A 17,552-nucleotide genomic window follows, 5' to 3' on the forward strand; every position below is an offset into this window, starting at 1 on the left:
GTGCGAAGAATACTACTACCAATCACAGCTGCTAAAATTTATATAGAACTTTATAATTATTATCCCATTTGATCCTCATAACCAACCTGCGAGGTAAGTTCTATTATTATCCTTATTTTACAGATGAGGAAACTGAGGCAAATAGAAGGTTAAATGACTTGACCAGGATCACATACCTAGCATTTGGGCAAGTCAGTTCACCTCTGTTTGCCTCAACTGTAAGAATGAGATATTAATGGCACCTACCTCCCAGGTTGTTGTGAGGGTCAAATGAGGTGATATTTGTAAAAATGCTTAGCGTAGTGCCTGGTACAAAGTACATGCTATATAAATGCTTATTCCCTTCCCTTCTCCTATCTACACGAAGCAGAAAAACAAAAGATCTTTATGTTGTAAAATCTGCCTATGTAAAGGAAAAAGGTTACTTGTCCAATAAATCACATGCACACATGGGTGACAGTTAGAATTTCATGTGCAAGAAATGCCAACTTAAATAAAGGAGCTCTTCAGCATGTCACTTCTGCATCTCTGGTCAGAGAAAGAAGTTACATTTGACTGAGGCAATTGAGATGATGTGTTACATACCATCCATGTAAAAAGAAGGACCCATTAGACACTTAGAAGGATTCTCTGGTGACTTTGTTATCACAGTAAAATGAGGGGCAGTGAGGTGGTGCAGTGGAAAGAGCACCTGGCCTGGAGTTGTCAGACTCATCTTCTGAGTTCAAATCCAGCCTCAGACACTTATTAGCTGTGTGATCCTGGACGAGTCATTTAATCCTGTTTGCCTCAGTTTCCTCATCTATAAAATGAGCTGGAGAAGGTGGGGAGGGGAAGGTATAGCTATCTCTAAAGCAGTGAGTGTAATTGGTTGCTTTACCATTTAAAAAGTTGCGCTGGTTTTCCACTGAGGAAAACTCCAAACAGGGCCATGAAGAAATTGACGTTACTGAAAACAACTGAACAACAACAAATGTCTCTGAGAGTTGGATGGCTGTAACTTGCTTTTCTAGTACATATCAGAGGCTGAATTTGAACCCAGATCTCCTTGACTCCCAAGTGTAGCATTCCAGCCACTGCTCCATGAGTGGCTAGAGAATATCAATCTAAAAAGTCTAGGAGAGTTGCTGCTTTAGAGAAAGGTGATGACAAAGGACATTACCTGGGCAGGGCAGTGACTATCATGTGACAGACTGGATCTGGAGCAGGATGCTGCTTTTAACATATCCTACTAGTTTTTATCCTGCTAGTAAGATGCGTTATTGGCATGGCTCACTGAATATCATCAGAGGTCCCATCCACTGTCAGGTCTATGATCCTATGATCTTCTAAATGCTACTCACTAAGTATTTCTATATAATGTTACCACTTGGAGAGAACAGGAAGGTCAAAAGCACATTTACAGAACTTGTTTTCATTTCCATCTGAAGGAGCCAACATGCATTCTAAACACATTTCATTGATCCCCTAAAATGTGGCCATTATAAAGAATTTTTCTAATTATAACTGCAAAAGAACTTTAGAAAAGAATGATCTGAGATTTGCAGTCTGGACACGATACTCGGGTGAACAGAAATCTTATTACAAGTGCCAACATTACTATTTAGTCAAAGATGCTAAATGACCTTTATATTTTGCTGAGTGATTATTTACCCCACTTTTACATAAGATGTAAAGTGTGGAGGTGGTGCTGTTATGACAGTGAACACTTAAAATAGCCCTTTTAGTTTTGAGTGTATTCACAGGCACAAAATGTTCTTCCAATCAATCATTTTCCAATCTGTGCCCTTAAGACAAAACATTTTAGAAAAGCCTTCTGTCTATGTTCTTCAAAGATGACCCGAGAAAAAGGACTATTGTAGCCTGCTACAAGGGAAGAGAAGTTAGTTGTAACTCTAGGTCACTGAAGGCAGTAGCCAAAGGGAGGGACACACTGATGTTTCATAGGACCCATTTTCTTTCTAGTTGGTTTGTAATTCTTCCATAACTCCTCATTTCATAAGAATGACAATACTAGCTCTTGTTTCTTAACAGAGGGTGGAGGAGTGGGTTGGAAACACAGTTTAGTGGTTGGAATGCAAAACTCTCCAGCTCCATTTCCAAATCTGTAAATGTTCTCTACCCCCACCATGGATTTTGGCCAGTTTCCTTTGAATGTTCATGCACCTAGCAACAGAGGGAATCTTCCCTATATTACAGCACTATCACAAGGTTTGTAGACTTACCAACCAATATTTTTTATTAGAATTGGAAACCCAATGGACAGTTTCACCACACCTAAGGTATCTGACCAACTGAGCTAGGACAGAAAAATTCACAGTTTAAGAGACACTAGAAAGAAGGAAATGAGGTGTGTTGGTGGTGGGGAGGGGAAGGTATAGCTATCTCTAAAGGAGTGAGTGTAATTGATTGCTTTACCATTTAAAAAGTTGCGCTGGTTTTCCAAAATTTGGTTAATTTCATGGATCCATGTTTGCCGGACCCCTGGACTGGAGGAATGTAAAACAAAGGTCTCCACAACATCCCCTGTTCTTGATGTCAGTGCAAATTTACAAGGATCATTGTCTACATTTTCCTCCAAGCAAAGACAACTCACCTACAAGTAAGAAAACCGTTTGTTACAAATTAATTCTAGTAAGCAAAGGTTAAATATGAAGTACCCCTTTTCTTGTTGAGCCACAATCTAATACTTCCAGACCTGAGTTTCTCAAGGTATTTGTCATTGCCACTGATTGGAGTTTTCTTTTTCTTTTTTCAGGTGGTGGGGGAGGGAATCAGGAATTTCATCTGTGGAGGGAATTTCTTCCACTAACACAGGTCAGCAACTCTTTCTCAACTTGAGTCTTACAGACCCAGTGAGAGTGGGCAATGAGAGGTTAAGTCACTTGTCCAGTATCATGAAGCCAATATGGGTAAGACGTGGGACTTGAACCCAGGTCTTCCAGAGTCCAAGGCTGGCATTCTGTTCACTATGCCATAATGACCCTCTGAAGCCAACACATGGTTTAAATATGATTTAATTAGTGGCTTAGGCAAATGCAATAGAAATGTTATTGGAGAGTATGTAAGTATAGCATCCAGAATGATGGAGATGATGGTTCCACTAAACTCTACTTTGATTAGATCATGTCTAGGCTAATATGTTCAATCCTAGAAGCCATATTTTAGGAGATTCTGACAAACTAGAATATTTCTACAGGAGGGAGAAAATCCTGATGGGACTTGATAGCATGCCAAAGGTTAATTGGTTGAAATAATCAGGGATTTTTAGCCTGAATCAGAAATGACATGGGGGTAACATCAATGCTTTCTTCATATGTTTGAAGGGCTGTTATGTAGAAGTATTAAATTTATTCTGATTGACCCTACTGGAGACTCTGCTGGGCAAAATGAGGATGAATGGGTGGGATGTATTAGGTAGGGTGGTTTTGGCCCAGTCTAGGAACCTCTTAATAATTATAGCTTTATCAAAACAGAACATATTGTCTCATAAAGAGAATACTGAATTCCTGAAGTTTTCAAGCTAAGGCTAAATCACCAATTGTTGGGGATGTCAAAGAGGATATTCATGCAACAGGCAGGGGGCTGGACTAGGTAACTTCTAAATTTCTAAGTTCATAGGATCATATATTTAAAACTGGAAAGGACCCAAGAGGCCGTTGAGTCCAAGCTCCCATTTTACAGATGAGAAACTGAAGTCAAGAAACGTTAAGTGCCTTACTCTGGATCACACAGCTAAAATCTGAGGAAGAATCTGAACCCAGGACTTTTTGATTTTAAGGCCAATACACTGTGCTCTATGTAATGTCACCTCTTCTTTACTCTTCTGGGATTCAATGATTCTATGAAACAAACAAACAAACAACTTGTTGGGTGATCCAGCGGTCATAGTTAAGCTTTCTGTGAACTTCACTCTCCACCCTCAAAAAAGAAAGGGAGATTTTGAAATGGTCATGTTCTTTTAAAACCTTGAATAAAGTGAAATCCAACTCTGATGCTTCTTTAGAGAGTGGAAGTGACCTCAGGTGCTAGAAGGAAAGTTCTCATAATTTCTACTGGGTTACAAAGACTTTAATTAGGGACCTAGCAGTAGTCTAAATGTGTGGTCCAAAAGCAGGTAGGTGGCACAGTGGACAGAATGAAGAACACTTGAGTTCTAATCTGGACCTAGATACTTACTAGCTATGTGACCCTGGACAAATCACTTAATCTCAGTTTGCCTCAGTTTTCTCATCTGTAAAATGGGGATGATAATAAAATAGCACTTACCTCCCAGAGTTGTTATGAGAATCAAATGAGATAATAATTATAAAATGCTTAGCACAATGTCTGGCACATAGTAAGTGCTATATAAATGTTAGTTATAATATTATTATTATTATCTAGGCACACACTACTTCCCACAATCCTTATTGTCACATGCACATGTTTTTTACTTAAAGGGTAGGGACACAGATATAATCTAAAATTAGGTATTCTCATGATGGAAAAAAGACTGGAAACTTCAGACTAATGACTGTGTATATAAGTCATCTGTTCAGACAATAAGTAGAGTTGAGACACGTGGGGAAAAGAGGAAACCAAAGTTACTGAAATATAATTATGAGTATAATTTGTTGTTTAAATTATATGTATAATTATAATATAATAATTACATTACATTGGCAAATGAAGTACTTTAAGTGTGTTATCAAAGTTCAAGGGTTAGTGTATAAATATCACCAAAAAGAAAAAAATAGGTTATATTGTGCAAAGTAGGTTTAATAGCATTCATGGATACAAATGCATGTACATCTCCCCCCTCCCTGATACACGTGTGAGCACACATTACCTTGATGCTATTTTTAAACAAGAATCCTGGCATGGAGAAACCCTTTTTTTTGTCAAGTGGCTCACTGAAAATAACGATTTGCTCAAAGAGAAAAACACGTCTCTCTTTGCAGCGAGGCAGAAGACTTGCATCCTGGTCTGTGACCAAGAATGTGTCCTGTAGAAGCAGCTTACCCTGGGCTACGATTTTACCCTGAAACAAGAAATTGCCAAGTTAAAATTTCTTCAAGTTCTGCTTAGACTTTCTCAAGCCAAAACAATGTTTCTTCTCTACTAGTGACAAAAATTAATGTACGGATCTTTTCGAGAAAGCATAATTCTCAACATTAAAGTGGCTTCTGCTCCAAAAAGAATTGTCATCAAAATCCATGTAATGTTGACATATATCACAACCTTTATCCACAGCAGAAATTCATATTATGATACTAAAAAAAAATCCTAACACACAGAATTCTTGAGAAATGCAAATAAATACTTATTATAAACACCAGTCCAGAGAAGAGAGAACTTCTCTACCTCCTTACTTGGAGGAATAGAATTAAAAAACAAAAAACAACCAACAAAAAACCAGTTCAAGTTCTCTAAGAATTCCAGGGCTGAGAACAAGTTAGTTAGCTAAACTGCCTTGAAGAGAAATTTGTAGTACTTAAGATGAATCAAGGGTCCAACAGCTTAGCCCTAAAGAATAACTGCTGTTAACCACAAAAGGGGCAGGTTAGCATATGGGTTGGATGATTAGAAATACGACTGCCTGAAGACAATCCACTTATGGTACACATGATACTGAGCATTAAATACTAGGGATTAAAAATACAGCCCTGCAACAGCAGAGGGCTCCAGGTTCACATGTGCCCAATTTGAGGAGGGAGGGTCCCACAACAGACTGTGAGCTCCAAGGGACAGGCCATCTTTTGACTTTCCTGGTTTTCATAAATGCTTACAGACCCACTGACAATATCAAATGAGTAGAAAAGAAGTCAAAAGAAAAGTGTAAAAGAAAGGTGAAAGAGCAGAGGCTGGGAATAAAAGCTCAGGTTGGGGAATACGGCACTAATCTAAGATGAAAATAAAGTCATAGACATCAGAGATGGAGTTCTTAGACAAATATCGGCATTACATCAAATCCTTGTAGGCGACCAACATTCATCATGTCGTTGCACCGCTTTGGTACTATACACATGACTTCTACAGCTCTCTGTTGGGAGGGGGAGAAAAGCAAAGGTTGATTTTTTTTTTTGAGAAAGTATTATACAACAATTAATAATTAAATATACAATAAATAAACAACAATTAAAATAGAGCCCAAGAGTCTTTCCCCCCATTTACTCTCCCCCCTCTACACCTCTTACCAAATGTGTAAGAGACAAGTAGCAATGCTAGGACAATTCAATTAGTGACCGAAAAACTGCTAGACACTCCATAAACTAATCTGTGTGTTGAACAGTAAGCAAACTGAGGAGAAAAACTCAGGCGAAAAAAAGGCATACCTCTAGTTCTGTTGTGTCCAGACTAGCTTTTTTGGAATATTTAAGGAAATCCTGTAAGGCAAAGGGAAAGTAATTCCAATTTAGAGCTACAGCATCTCATTAAAAGCAGATACTATCACTATCACCATCATCATCGCTAACATTTACATAGCATCTACTATGTGCCTGGCACTGTTCTAAGCCTTTTACAGATATGATCTCATTTGATAACCTGGGAGGTAGGTGCTATTATTATCTCCATTTTACAGTCGAGGAAACTGAGGCAAACAGAGGGTAAGTGTTTTGCCCAAGGTCACACATCTAATAGGTATCTGGGGCCTGATTTGAACTCGAGTCTTCCTGACTCCAGGTCCAGTGCTTTATGCATGGTGTCACCTAGATGCCTAAAATGAAGTCTGCTCTTTCTGTGCTTGAAAAGCATTAAAATGAGAGACAGCAACAGAAAGCTGTACTTATTTTAGCCTAGAATGACTATGTGTTCCTCATGACAGCTATTTCTCCCATTACAGCTAAGTTCCAAATGCCACATCATAAGCATGTGGGAAGAAAATCTATATTTGCCGTCTTCGTTCGTTACGTAAATCTGTATAATATTACTCTTACTCACACTTTTCAGAGTTTACCAACAAAAAAGAAACGGCAGGAGTTAGAAGCTGTCAAAGACTCTAAAAGCTAGTAGCAAGAAGATGAACAAAAATACATTTAAAGTAGGTAGAAGAACATCTTACAATTGTAGTAACACCTTCCATTTACACTGTAAAGCTCTTGTATGAGTAGAGTGGTTTGCGTCTTGTCTCCCTCATTAGAATGGGAGCTCTCTGAGGACAGTAACCGTATCTTTGACTTTCTTTGTATCCCAAGTGCTTGATATATATAATGTAAATGCTTAATAAGTGCTTTTTGACTACTAGTAGTTTGCAGAGAAAATGAAAAACATGTGGTCTCATTTGAGATTTCCTTCTTTCCTCCCTCCTTCCTTCCATGGGCTCTATGGGTAGAATGTTGATTTAGGATCCTGGGAAATCTGGTTCAAATCCTGTCTCCCTTAACTGTGTGACCCTGGGCAAATCACTTAACTTCTCTCCACCCTAGGAGCTTCATCTATAAAATGGGGATAAAAACAGCACTTACATTCATAGGGTTGTTATGAGAATCAAATGAGATAACATCTATAAAGTGATTTGTAAATGTTAAATTGCTACAGAAATGCTAGTTATTACTCATTCAATTTAGAAGGAAACAAATATCCCCCAAACATTTTCTTCTCCCAACGTTGGCCACTATCTTCCCAAGTGAGTTCTTTAAACCTTGATTTCCTTAGAATGACACCTCATGTGATCTCACCTTCAGTAACAGTTGGTATTTCATAATTCTTTGCACTGGTTTTATTAGCAGATCTGTGAGTTGCAATCTATGGCCCAGTCGTTGCTTTAAATCCTGCGGTTGAAAAAACAAAAAGGGCTTTAGCTCAAATGTTTTTTTTCCCCCCTCACATAACAGTATTTTATTTTTTCCAATTACATGTAAAGATAGTTTTTAACATTCATTTTCATAAGATTTTGAGTTCCAAATTTTTCTTCCTCCCTCCCCTCTCCAAGACAGCAAGCAATTTGATATAGGTCATAAATATTCAATCATGTTCAACATATTTCCATGTTAGTCATGTTGTGAAAGAAGAATCAGTACAAAAGGGAAAAAACCAAGATAAAGAAAAAACAAAAAAAGTGAAAATAGTATATTTCAATCTGCGTTCAGACTCCATAGTTCTTTTTCTGGATGTGGATAGCATTTTTCATCATGAGGTTTTTGGAATTGTCTTAGATTATTGTATTGCTGAGAAAAGCTAAGTCTATAATCATTGAACAACGTTGCTGTTACAGTGTACAATGTTCTCCTAGTTCTGCTCATTTCACTCAGCATCAGTTCACGTAAATCTTAAATATGGTTTTTAAAGGACTATCCTACCTTAGTAATCATTACAGTCAGAAAGATCAACTTCAAAACAGGCAACAAATCTAATCTTCAAGGATCTGAAGACCTACTCTCTGCTCACATATAAATTCCTTTCTGGACCACTTTAAATTCAACTAGTGCAATTCTAACTTCTCAGAATCTCCAAAGTTTCATACTTTACACTTTCTGAAGCTGTTGTTCCAAATGATTCACTTGGGTTTACTTAGCTGACTTTTTTGTAAAGGATTTCTTTTTTGCTGGAAGTGAGCCAGTTTTATTTGAACTGCAGAATGGGGCTAAAAGTCAGAAAGGATGCTATTTTGAGTTCATAGTAAGCTAAAAAGCCTTCAGTTAAAGACGGCTGTGGCTCCAGTTTTAACTATGCATTTTGAAATCAAGCATCATAGTTTACATTGACATTTGGTTCTCCTGTTATAGGAATGTCAGGGGTAGTATTCATATCACTGGGTCTGAAACCTAGCCTTCTGAGGTTTAACTAAACCTCTTGTGAGGAAAACACTAATTAAGAGTTCTGAAATACAAACATGTCCAACGGCCCACACTTTTGTCTGTTTTGTGTGACTTACCTCAAAAAACGTATCAATGTATTCTGAGACAATGTGCTCAGACTTTGGTTTATTTTGACAATAAACTATGTACATGTGCAACCGTCTCTCCTGTGAATTAAATTTAAGAAAAGTAAACAAGTCAGCTTAAAAAGGCAAAAGTTTTAGATGGAATATTAACATTTTAAAAAGGAATATTTTAAAAACAAAGCTTTGTATTGGTAAAGCTCTGGAGATATTTCAGATACACAAATCAGCTAGCACAATATGTGTGGCACACTGTAGGCACTGAATAAATGTTCATTGATTGATTGATTATGCTATGTTTTGTAATAGCGCTTTTTTCCACATTTGGTTCAAATGCTGGATTTCATTTTCTTCCTGAATTACCACAGTACTGATCTACATGTAAAGTCCCTGAGGCACTGAAAGATTAGATAAATTGGTTGATGCCACAATACAAGTCACTAGTAGTCCTGGGAGCCAGGAAAGAGTCTCTTTTTTTCTTGGGATGATACAGGGTGAAAAATTATTCCCCTAGCCTCCCGAGACAGTGCTCACAACTTCTGAACTTTGGGAAAACGTGTTTCAGTATCCTTAAGAACTAGAGTGTGGAGAAGACAAGTCAGGGAACAAGCAAATAAGCCCCAAGGCAGGAACAAAAACATTTTCCCATTGTTAAATCATATAACTAGATGACATGTGTGAACAGCCAAACCTATTTTTAATGCGTTCCACATGTTACTCTTCTAAAGATCCAGTGTAATGCTCAATCTTGCTATTTTCCATTAGCTATATATTCTTTGTTCAATTAAAAAGACTCCTTTCAAAAATAATAGAGTGTTTTACAGTAGAAACCATGTACCTAAGTCCCAAGTAACCAAAATTTCATTTTCCTCAGTCAGTCACTTAATTCTGCAGAACCTAATAAGCAGAAATGGCCAGAGATGTTAGGAGGTATCAGGTGAAAGAACTGATAATCAACTTAATCATTTGTGCTAATGGAGGTAAGAAGGCTAAATCAAAAAAAAAAAATGACTAATCAGTAGGGCATTTACGTTTGGTATTGGAAGACAATCAGAAACATCAATATAAGACATCCAAATGGATTCACACACTCACCCTGATTTAGATGGGGTGCTGATCTGAGCTAGTTAAGGACCCAGTTGGGAGTAGACAATTTCAATACTGGTTCTTAATTTTTTTTCCCCCCTCATAGCACAGTATTTCTAGCCATGAGGCACTGTAGGACACTGAATGTTTAATTTGGCAACCCTAAGGGAGGGTTAGACTCACACATATGTAGTTTCCCATGAAAATAAAGGCAGCTTTTTTTTTTTTTAAACTCTGCTAGTTCAGGGTCTGACATATTTTGGGGTTATCGTGGGTATCAACCATTAGGCAAGTTTTGTTTACTTTGAGAGTACTGTTCTTACCATATTACATATGCTGACTAAGTAAAATTTCCATTAAAAACCATCTATTAATTTTTATTTGTTTATAATAACACAATACCCAAATTTTTGCAGCATACCTAGAGAAACTTATGACATGTTCTTTGTGAACTAATGACCTTCAACAGAAATAATTTTGGACAACTGCTTGTTAACTGTAATGACAACTCAGTGACTTAAATTTATATTTAATTTAAAAATGATTACAAAAAATAGTAAACATCAATAAAATAAATTTAACTTGCTTTGCATATATTTGTGTTAAATAAGTGATTCTCAATACATTAAACCTATATTATTAATTTCAATATGATTTTCAATATAATGTGTTTTTATTCCCTACTTGAGCTTGTCACTAATTTGTTAAAATGATTAAGCATTACTTATATTACTTGAATGAAATAATGAAAATCAACAGAAACATGATACTTACATGCTTAACAAAAAGGGATCCTAGTTTTTCTGGATCTTCAAGGCACTTTTCCAATTCTCCCAAAAAGAAGCTGAAACAGAGGGAAACTATGTTATTGACTTGCTTTGCCCAAATAAGGCCATTAACATCAATCACAAGTATAGAGCTGAAAGGGACCTTATCAAGCATCTGGGTCCAACCTCCTCATTTTACTGATAAGGAAACTGGGGCCCAGGAAGGTGAGGTCACCCAGGTAGTAAAAGGCAGAGGCAAGATTTTCATCCAGATTGTCTGACTCAAGATTCAAGATTCTTCTTCTCGACATGGTACTTCTCAAGAAAGCTAAGGCTGCTGGAGGTGAAGGGTCATTTAACTAGTATCTGTCGCTGGATTTAAACTCAGGTCTTCCTGACTTTCAAATCTGGTTCTCTATGCACTAGGTTACATTGCCTTTCCATTTTTCTGCTTTCCTATTCACCTCATCCAATTGCAGCTTTTGGTTAATGCTTTTTAAATTGCCTGGTTTTGCCAAGAACAAGAGGGGGCAATGTAAAATGAAATGAGTACTTAGTACATAGAAAACATTTTGTTAAGGTACAATGGAGATAAAGAGAATTAAGTGGTCTAAGAAAGAAAACCAGAAATTACAGGGTAACATTTTTAGACCTGTTACCTATTTTTTTTTGGTTCAATTGAATGAAATCGCTTCTCTCTCTGTCTCTCTGCAAGGCCACTGGGGTTAAGTGACTTGCCCAGGGTTACACAGCTAGTAAGTGTCAAGTGTCTGAGTCCATATTTGAACTCAGGTCCTCCTGACTCCAGGCCTAGTGCTCTATCCACTGAGCTACCTAGCTGTCCCCTTACATCTTTTCTTTCTGATACTGATGTCTTTTCAATTATAAAAAATAAAACATAAAATCAAAAAATTTCAGATTTGGAGGGAATTCCAAAATGTTCATCTAGTTCCCTCTGCAATAACCTTGACAAGTTTCTGCTTTTAAGATTTACAAAGCTCTTTCTTCCCAACAACCTTTAAGCAACAGGAAGCTCACATTCTCCTGAGGTAGTCATTGCACTTCTGGGTATCAATCATTAGAAATAACTTACAGTACTGTGCTCCCGTAACTCCTACCCACATGCAAAGTGTTTTACACACACTATATTATGTCCTTGTTACAAATGACACTGAGACTCAGAAGTCAAGAAGACCATAGTTATCGAACTAAGTATCAGAAGCAGGATTTAAATCCCTGACACTAATATAAAATTATAGGTTCTACTCTTATAGCACATTATAGTTTACAAATCACTTTCCTAAAAAAAAAAAGAAATCCTAAGGGTTTATTAGTATAAGAATTATTAATTCTATTTTACACATGGGGAAACAGAGGCTGAAGGAGTTTAGCTAACTTGTCCTTGGTCACATAGCTAGTCAGGTCTTCTGACTCCAAATTTCCTACTCTTTCCACTATATTATGGTAGTAATCATCATACTCTCATGCTAATTAGACCTATAAGCAACTGTTGAGGGTAAAAATACGTAAATGAACAGAGCAACCTTTGAATCAACTCTAATCACTAAACTTAAAATTTCTTCTTGTTAACTGTCTTTAGAAGTCTTTTCTACTTGACTTTCTTTTCCCTTTTCTCCTATGACTTTAATCAAAACGGAGTTTTGCCTTATTAAAAAAAAAATCTCTTTTAGGCCCGAGGGTAAACAAAAGTATAAGACATGAATTTGATAACAGCCTTTATTGAAAACATTAGCCAGAATATAGTCTTCAGCCCAGACATACTAAACTCTGGTCTCTGAACTGACACTAGTCATTCTCATTCATTCATTCACTGAACATATATTAAGCACCTACTGTATACAAGGTCTTCCTGGCTTTGTACATTTGTAGATATTATAAATAAGGAAATGCACACGTACTGGGAGTTCAAGTTCAAAAAATTATTTATGGACAGGTTATGAAATTAGAACCATTTGGTAAGTGTTGATTAAGAGAAAATATTTTCCAGAGTGAAGAAGGCTATATTTATCAGGCAGACTTTTAAAGGTCAATGGAAAAATGTCCTTTAAGAACATTCAGCTCCCTTTTCTCTAATTCTGTGATAAATGAGATACTTCTAAATCTGTATTTGGACTACTAAGTGAACCAAAACATCTGGAGGGAAGATCCTGTACAAATAGCCAGGACCCATTTATATCTTGTCACTTATACAGCCTATTATATGTGGGAGACATAATTAATTATAAATGGGGAGGGTGTAGTGGCAGAGTGGGAAGGCTAGAAGATATGGCTTTGAGTCCAAGCTAACTGGCTATATGATCTCAGTCACTAACAGCTTCAGTTTTCTCATCTGTGAAATGGACATAACACTATGCTACCCACTTTCACAGGTTGTTGGGAAGAAAGAGTTTTGTAAATCTTGAAGCACTATATAAATGTGAGCTATTATTTTTATAAATGAATACACTTGGTCTTCTGGCTTATAAGACAGACTTGAGTTTGGGTTAGCATGAATCAGATTCTAATTACCCCTCGATGAACTAATAAATTTTAATTTGTGAACCTGTAAAGCTGAGAATGAAATCCAGGCTCGGGGTGACTCTAAAGAGGCATAGACACATAATGAAGTCATATCTAAGCAACTGGGCAGTGAGCTGGACATTCCTTCCTTAATAGCCTTTCTTTACTGCAATATACATATGCACATATATATGTATATATGTATAAATTACTTAGCTTACAATACAAGGCAGGTAGCAAAATAAAGTAAATCAGCATTTATCTGAAGTAAAACAACATGCACCCATCAAATAACTTTATTTAATTAGACATTAAATTTTCTTAATTAAAAATTGAAATAGGTTATATTATACATACTCTCTGTGCCAATCATAAATCTGATGGATGTTGCCGAATACAATCTTATCTTTTCCTTTCATGTCGTCAGGGACACCATCTTCTTTCATAAGTGCCATGTATCCCTGTAATTGGAGATTTCTTTTTAAAACCCATTTTCATTCCATGCCGTGGCTCAATAATACAGCAAAATCCCTCTTCCCCATAAAAAACAAAAACAAAAACAACTCTATAGTTGCTTCCTTGTAAAAATATATTTGAATGCATCAGTCTCAAGAGCAAAATATCCCCCAGTTTTTTCTTATCACCAATTCATTTAAAATAAAAGCAACATGAAATGTAGATACAACTCACACTGGAAATGTATGATAAGACTGATTAATACCATTTCTCCTGATTTGACCTTAGACTGTTTCATGTATATTGATCACAGTTCATCTAAGGAACTTATGAAGTTTTACAAATGTGAAAAAAACTTTGAAAGACACCACCCCTTATTATTAAGTGAGGGAGTAAACATTATATATTTGGCTATATACATATATATATGTATACACACACACATACATACATACATACATATATACTTGCCTCAGATAAACCCAAAGAGATAACTTTATATTTTTTATTTTATATAATTAATATAATGAGGATTTAAACCATAAACAGTAGTCTTGGATACAGGAAGGAGGTGGGAAATCTAATTACTTTTTAGAGTTCAATACAAACTAAAATGTACAGCCCAGATATGATCTTAATATTAACTTAGTGAGAACTCATCATGCAAAAGTTCTTTTAATAAGTTAAAAATGTGCTAAAGGCAAAGCATGCACATACTTGGCATGATTCCTTGTGTGTGTGTGTGTATAAAATACACACATAGCCATATCTCAACTACACAGCCTAGGTTCCATGTAGCTTCTTATATTATATAGTGAGTTTTAGTAAACTAGTGGCTTGGGTGGAATATATACCCAAACACTGCCCAGAAATGGGTAAACTTCCAAAGCTGAAATGATACTTAAAACACATACCATAAAATACAACATTTCAAATGAACTGAGTCAAAATATTTATGATATAATCATAGATATTTATACAATCAATGGACTTGGGCTTAAGACTCATTTTAGAAATAGCCCTTAATCTAATTAGAATGACTTTTCTAGTTAAGTCAACCACAGTAGATATCAGCTACAGGGAGTACTGAGTAACTTCTGTTCTCATGTAATGATACATCATTTTTTGTGTTCTGAACTATCATCAAATTACTTGAGACAGCCTCAAAGCTATTTTTTGAACAAAGTCTCCTGAATACGAGGGTTAAGTTAAAGATGGAATTAGATCTGTAGCTGTGGCATACTTTGGCTCAGAGAAATTAAAGACATTGTCATTTCTGCTTTATCAAAAATATTTGCAAGGGGTATAATTAAAGGCAAGACTTATGTTACAATCACTTTGCATGGTGCCTAGCACATAGTAGGTGGTTAATAAAAGTTTATTGTTAATAGATGTTACAATTAACATATTGGCAAATATTAGTCTAACAGTAAAGCAAGAGGTATGCTATGTAGATTAGATAAGAGAATTTTAATTCAGCTTTATAAACTAAAGGGTTAAATGATATATGTCTTAGAAGAACTACTTATTTTTCTTGTGAATAATACTATTTTTAGAAACCTGTGAAAAGTGCCAATGTTAAACTTCTTTTTAACACAATACATCTTTGGGTAACAGGAAAAAAAAAACCACTCAGGTGACTGAGGTAACATGATTAAAATACTGATGATATGTGTATATATATATATATATATATATACCTCAACTACGTAGCCTAGGTCCCGTACATAGTCCCGCTCTGTCTCCACTAATTCCTGTAGGACATAGCTGTAAAAAAGAAAAAAAAAGTTTACCAAAGGCAATATTTGTACACTGAGAAATATAGTATTTAATGGGAGTTCCATATCTTTGGCTCTAATAGATTTGTTCCTTTACAAAAACAGATGACTCTCAATACCTAAGTTTTGAGAATGGGTGTTTCAAAGTCTCCTGTGTATGGAATGACCTGTGAGTTTAACTAGCTAACTCAATAGAGTCACTGTGATAAATACATAGAAAGCTTTTAATGAACTTCCATTCACAGATACACATTCTAATTGTATTCCACCGAAATCTGGATTCAAAGTGAAACTACCAGAAGGCAGAAGATAAAATGGGATTGGGATATGTCTTGTTTCCAAATTGTCATGTTAAAGCAAACCCCAAACAAAGTAATTATTTTCTTAACAGTCTAGTGACACTAAGTTTTCATAGGAAACAGAAGAGGAGAGCAAAATTTAGATATATGATGCTATGGTTCTGATTATACCATTTGGAATAAAATGAGATATTATTTGTAAAATGTTTACTACAGAACCTGGCACATGGTCGGCACTTAATAAATGTGTGTTCCTTCCCCTTACCTCTGTGGAAGTGAAGTTTTTTAATTTTATAATGCCACTTAGAAAATAAAGGAAACAAATTATTTCATACTAAATGGAACCCTGAACTGAGGTCTGAGAAAGCTAGTGAATATTCATAAATGAAGAATTTTACTTAATTTATAAGAAATATTTAGACCATATATTTTGAAGCTTTTTTTTAAAAAAAACGGTAGCAGCTATCTTATGATAAATGAATGACTTTAATTATAATACCTTGGAAAAAATTTTTATGTGAATCCTCTAGGATTGCAGAAAAATTGTGGCTGAAGTTAGACACAATATATCCCTGAAACTAAAGGAGGGCTATTTCTAAGTAAGAAATGTGAAAATAAAGTATCACACAAACACTTCAAGTTTTGATTCCTAATGAAAAATTTTGTGATTTCTAATGGTCTTAATTCAAAATGGTAGCAATCACATTTTTTAAAGTGGGCAGGAACTTGAGATTACAGACTAATAAATAACAATAAATTTCTTTTAAAGGAAAGTCAATCTTACTGTCGTCTCTTTAAAGAGCTGGATTTTCTTTCTTCCATTTCATCAATGGGTGAAGAGGAGGACAGGAGGGAATTGTCTGAAGGGTTGAAAGATGGGCTACTACTATCACCTTGGTCTACTAAGAGTGAGCTAGGACGATCTTCCAGTGCCTAAACCCAAAAGATACAATGACAAAGAATATTTATTAGCAGCAATGCTACTTTCTCTTATATTGACTGGTTATACTGACTTCATCACAGTACTAAGTAGAATCACAAGTAATTTTGTTAGGTCAAAAATTAAATAACAAATGTACTTAACTACACTTTTAAACAAAGAAGGAAAAGTGAATAATTCAAAGTAGGTAGAGAAGAAAGAAAAGGAGGAACATAAAGACAGCTAAACTTACGTGAATAAATATAGTTTGCACAGTATTAAATGATGAAAATAACAAGAGTCAGTTTCAGTCAGCTCTGGTATCTACTTTCTGGTACCGATATATTCATATGATATTTATCAATTTTAGCTAATTCTTTTCAGATGTATCTCTGACAAATGAGATTTTACTGTTATTCACTTTAGAAGTATGCAGTTTCATACTTCTCAGTTTTCAATTATCCTCATTTGTCTGATGGGGATTGTCCTCCCTTAAATGCACCTGGTCACAGATCTAATTCATAGGGATCACAGGATCCAAACATGGAAAGGTTAACATCTTATTAAACAGTTATGTTACAGTTGAGGAAACTGAATCCTAGAGAAATTAAATGACTTACCTAAGGTGACCTAGACAGAAAGGCACAGTTCATTAGATGCAAACCTTGGTAAAAGTTTTGCCTTGCTGTATTATGTGTACTCACTCAAAAATGTTGAAAGCTATTATTTCATGCTATATCTAAAAACAGGCCCTTAGTCTTTTTATTACTGGTTTGTTTTTAGAACCTGCACCAAACCTCCACCTAATATTCCAGGACACACTGATCTCTTCTTTCTCTTAACCATCACTGCACTATAAACAGG

At 35.8% G+C, this 17,552-nt stretch overlaps 1 protein-coding gene across 4 annotated transcripts in view; it reads right to left on the minus strand.

The window, feature by feature from the left end:
- The window catches only part of TRIO (trio Rho guanine nucleotide exchange factor), a 505,121-nt gene that overhangs the window by 20,353 nt on the left and 467,216 nt on the right, over positions 1–17,552 (minus strand). For 3 of the 4 annotated variants that reach the window (XM_027868779.1, XM_027868780.1, XM_027868781.1), the window contains exons 39-48: positions 16,554–16,702; positions 15,393–15,459; positions 13,594–13,697; positions 10,724–10,793; positions 8,858–8,947; positions 7,662–7,754; positions 6,318–6,368; positions 5,948–6,025; positions 4,832–5,023; positions 2,419–2,596 (exon numbers count right to left, since the gene is read on the minus strand). In XM_027868779.1, the coding sequence (XP_027724580.1) occupies positions 2,419–2,596; positions 4,832–5,023; positions 5,948–6,025; positions 6,318–6,368; positions 7,662–7,754; positions 8,858–8,947; positions 10,724–10,793; positions 13,594–13,697; positions 15,393–15,459; positions 16,554–16,702 (1,072 nt within the window). The remainder of the gene's footprint in view (positions 1–2,418; positions 2,597–4,831; positions 5,024–5,947; positions 6,026–6,317; positions 6,369–7,661; positions 7,755–8,857; positions 8,948–10,723; positions 10,794–13,593; positions 13,698–15,392; positions 15,460–16,553; positions 16,703–17,552) is intronic. The other variant, XM_027868782.1, reaches the window with a different exon arrangement.

This window comes from Vombatus ursinus, unplaced genomic scaffold (assembly GCF_900497805.2).
Source record: "Vombatus ursinus unplaced genomic scaffold, bare-nosed wombat genome assembly UNPS02014791.1, whole genome shotgun sequence".
NCBI classification, from domain to species: domain Eukaryota; kingdom Metazoa; phylum Chordata; class Mammalia; order Diprotodontia; family Vombatidae; genus Vombatus; species Vombatus ursinus.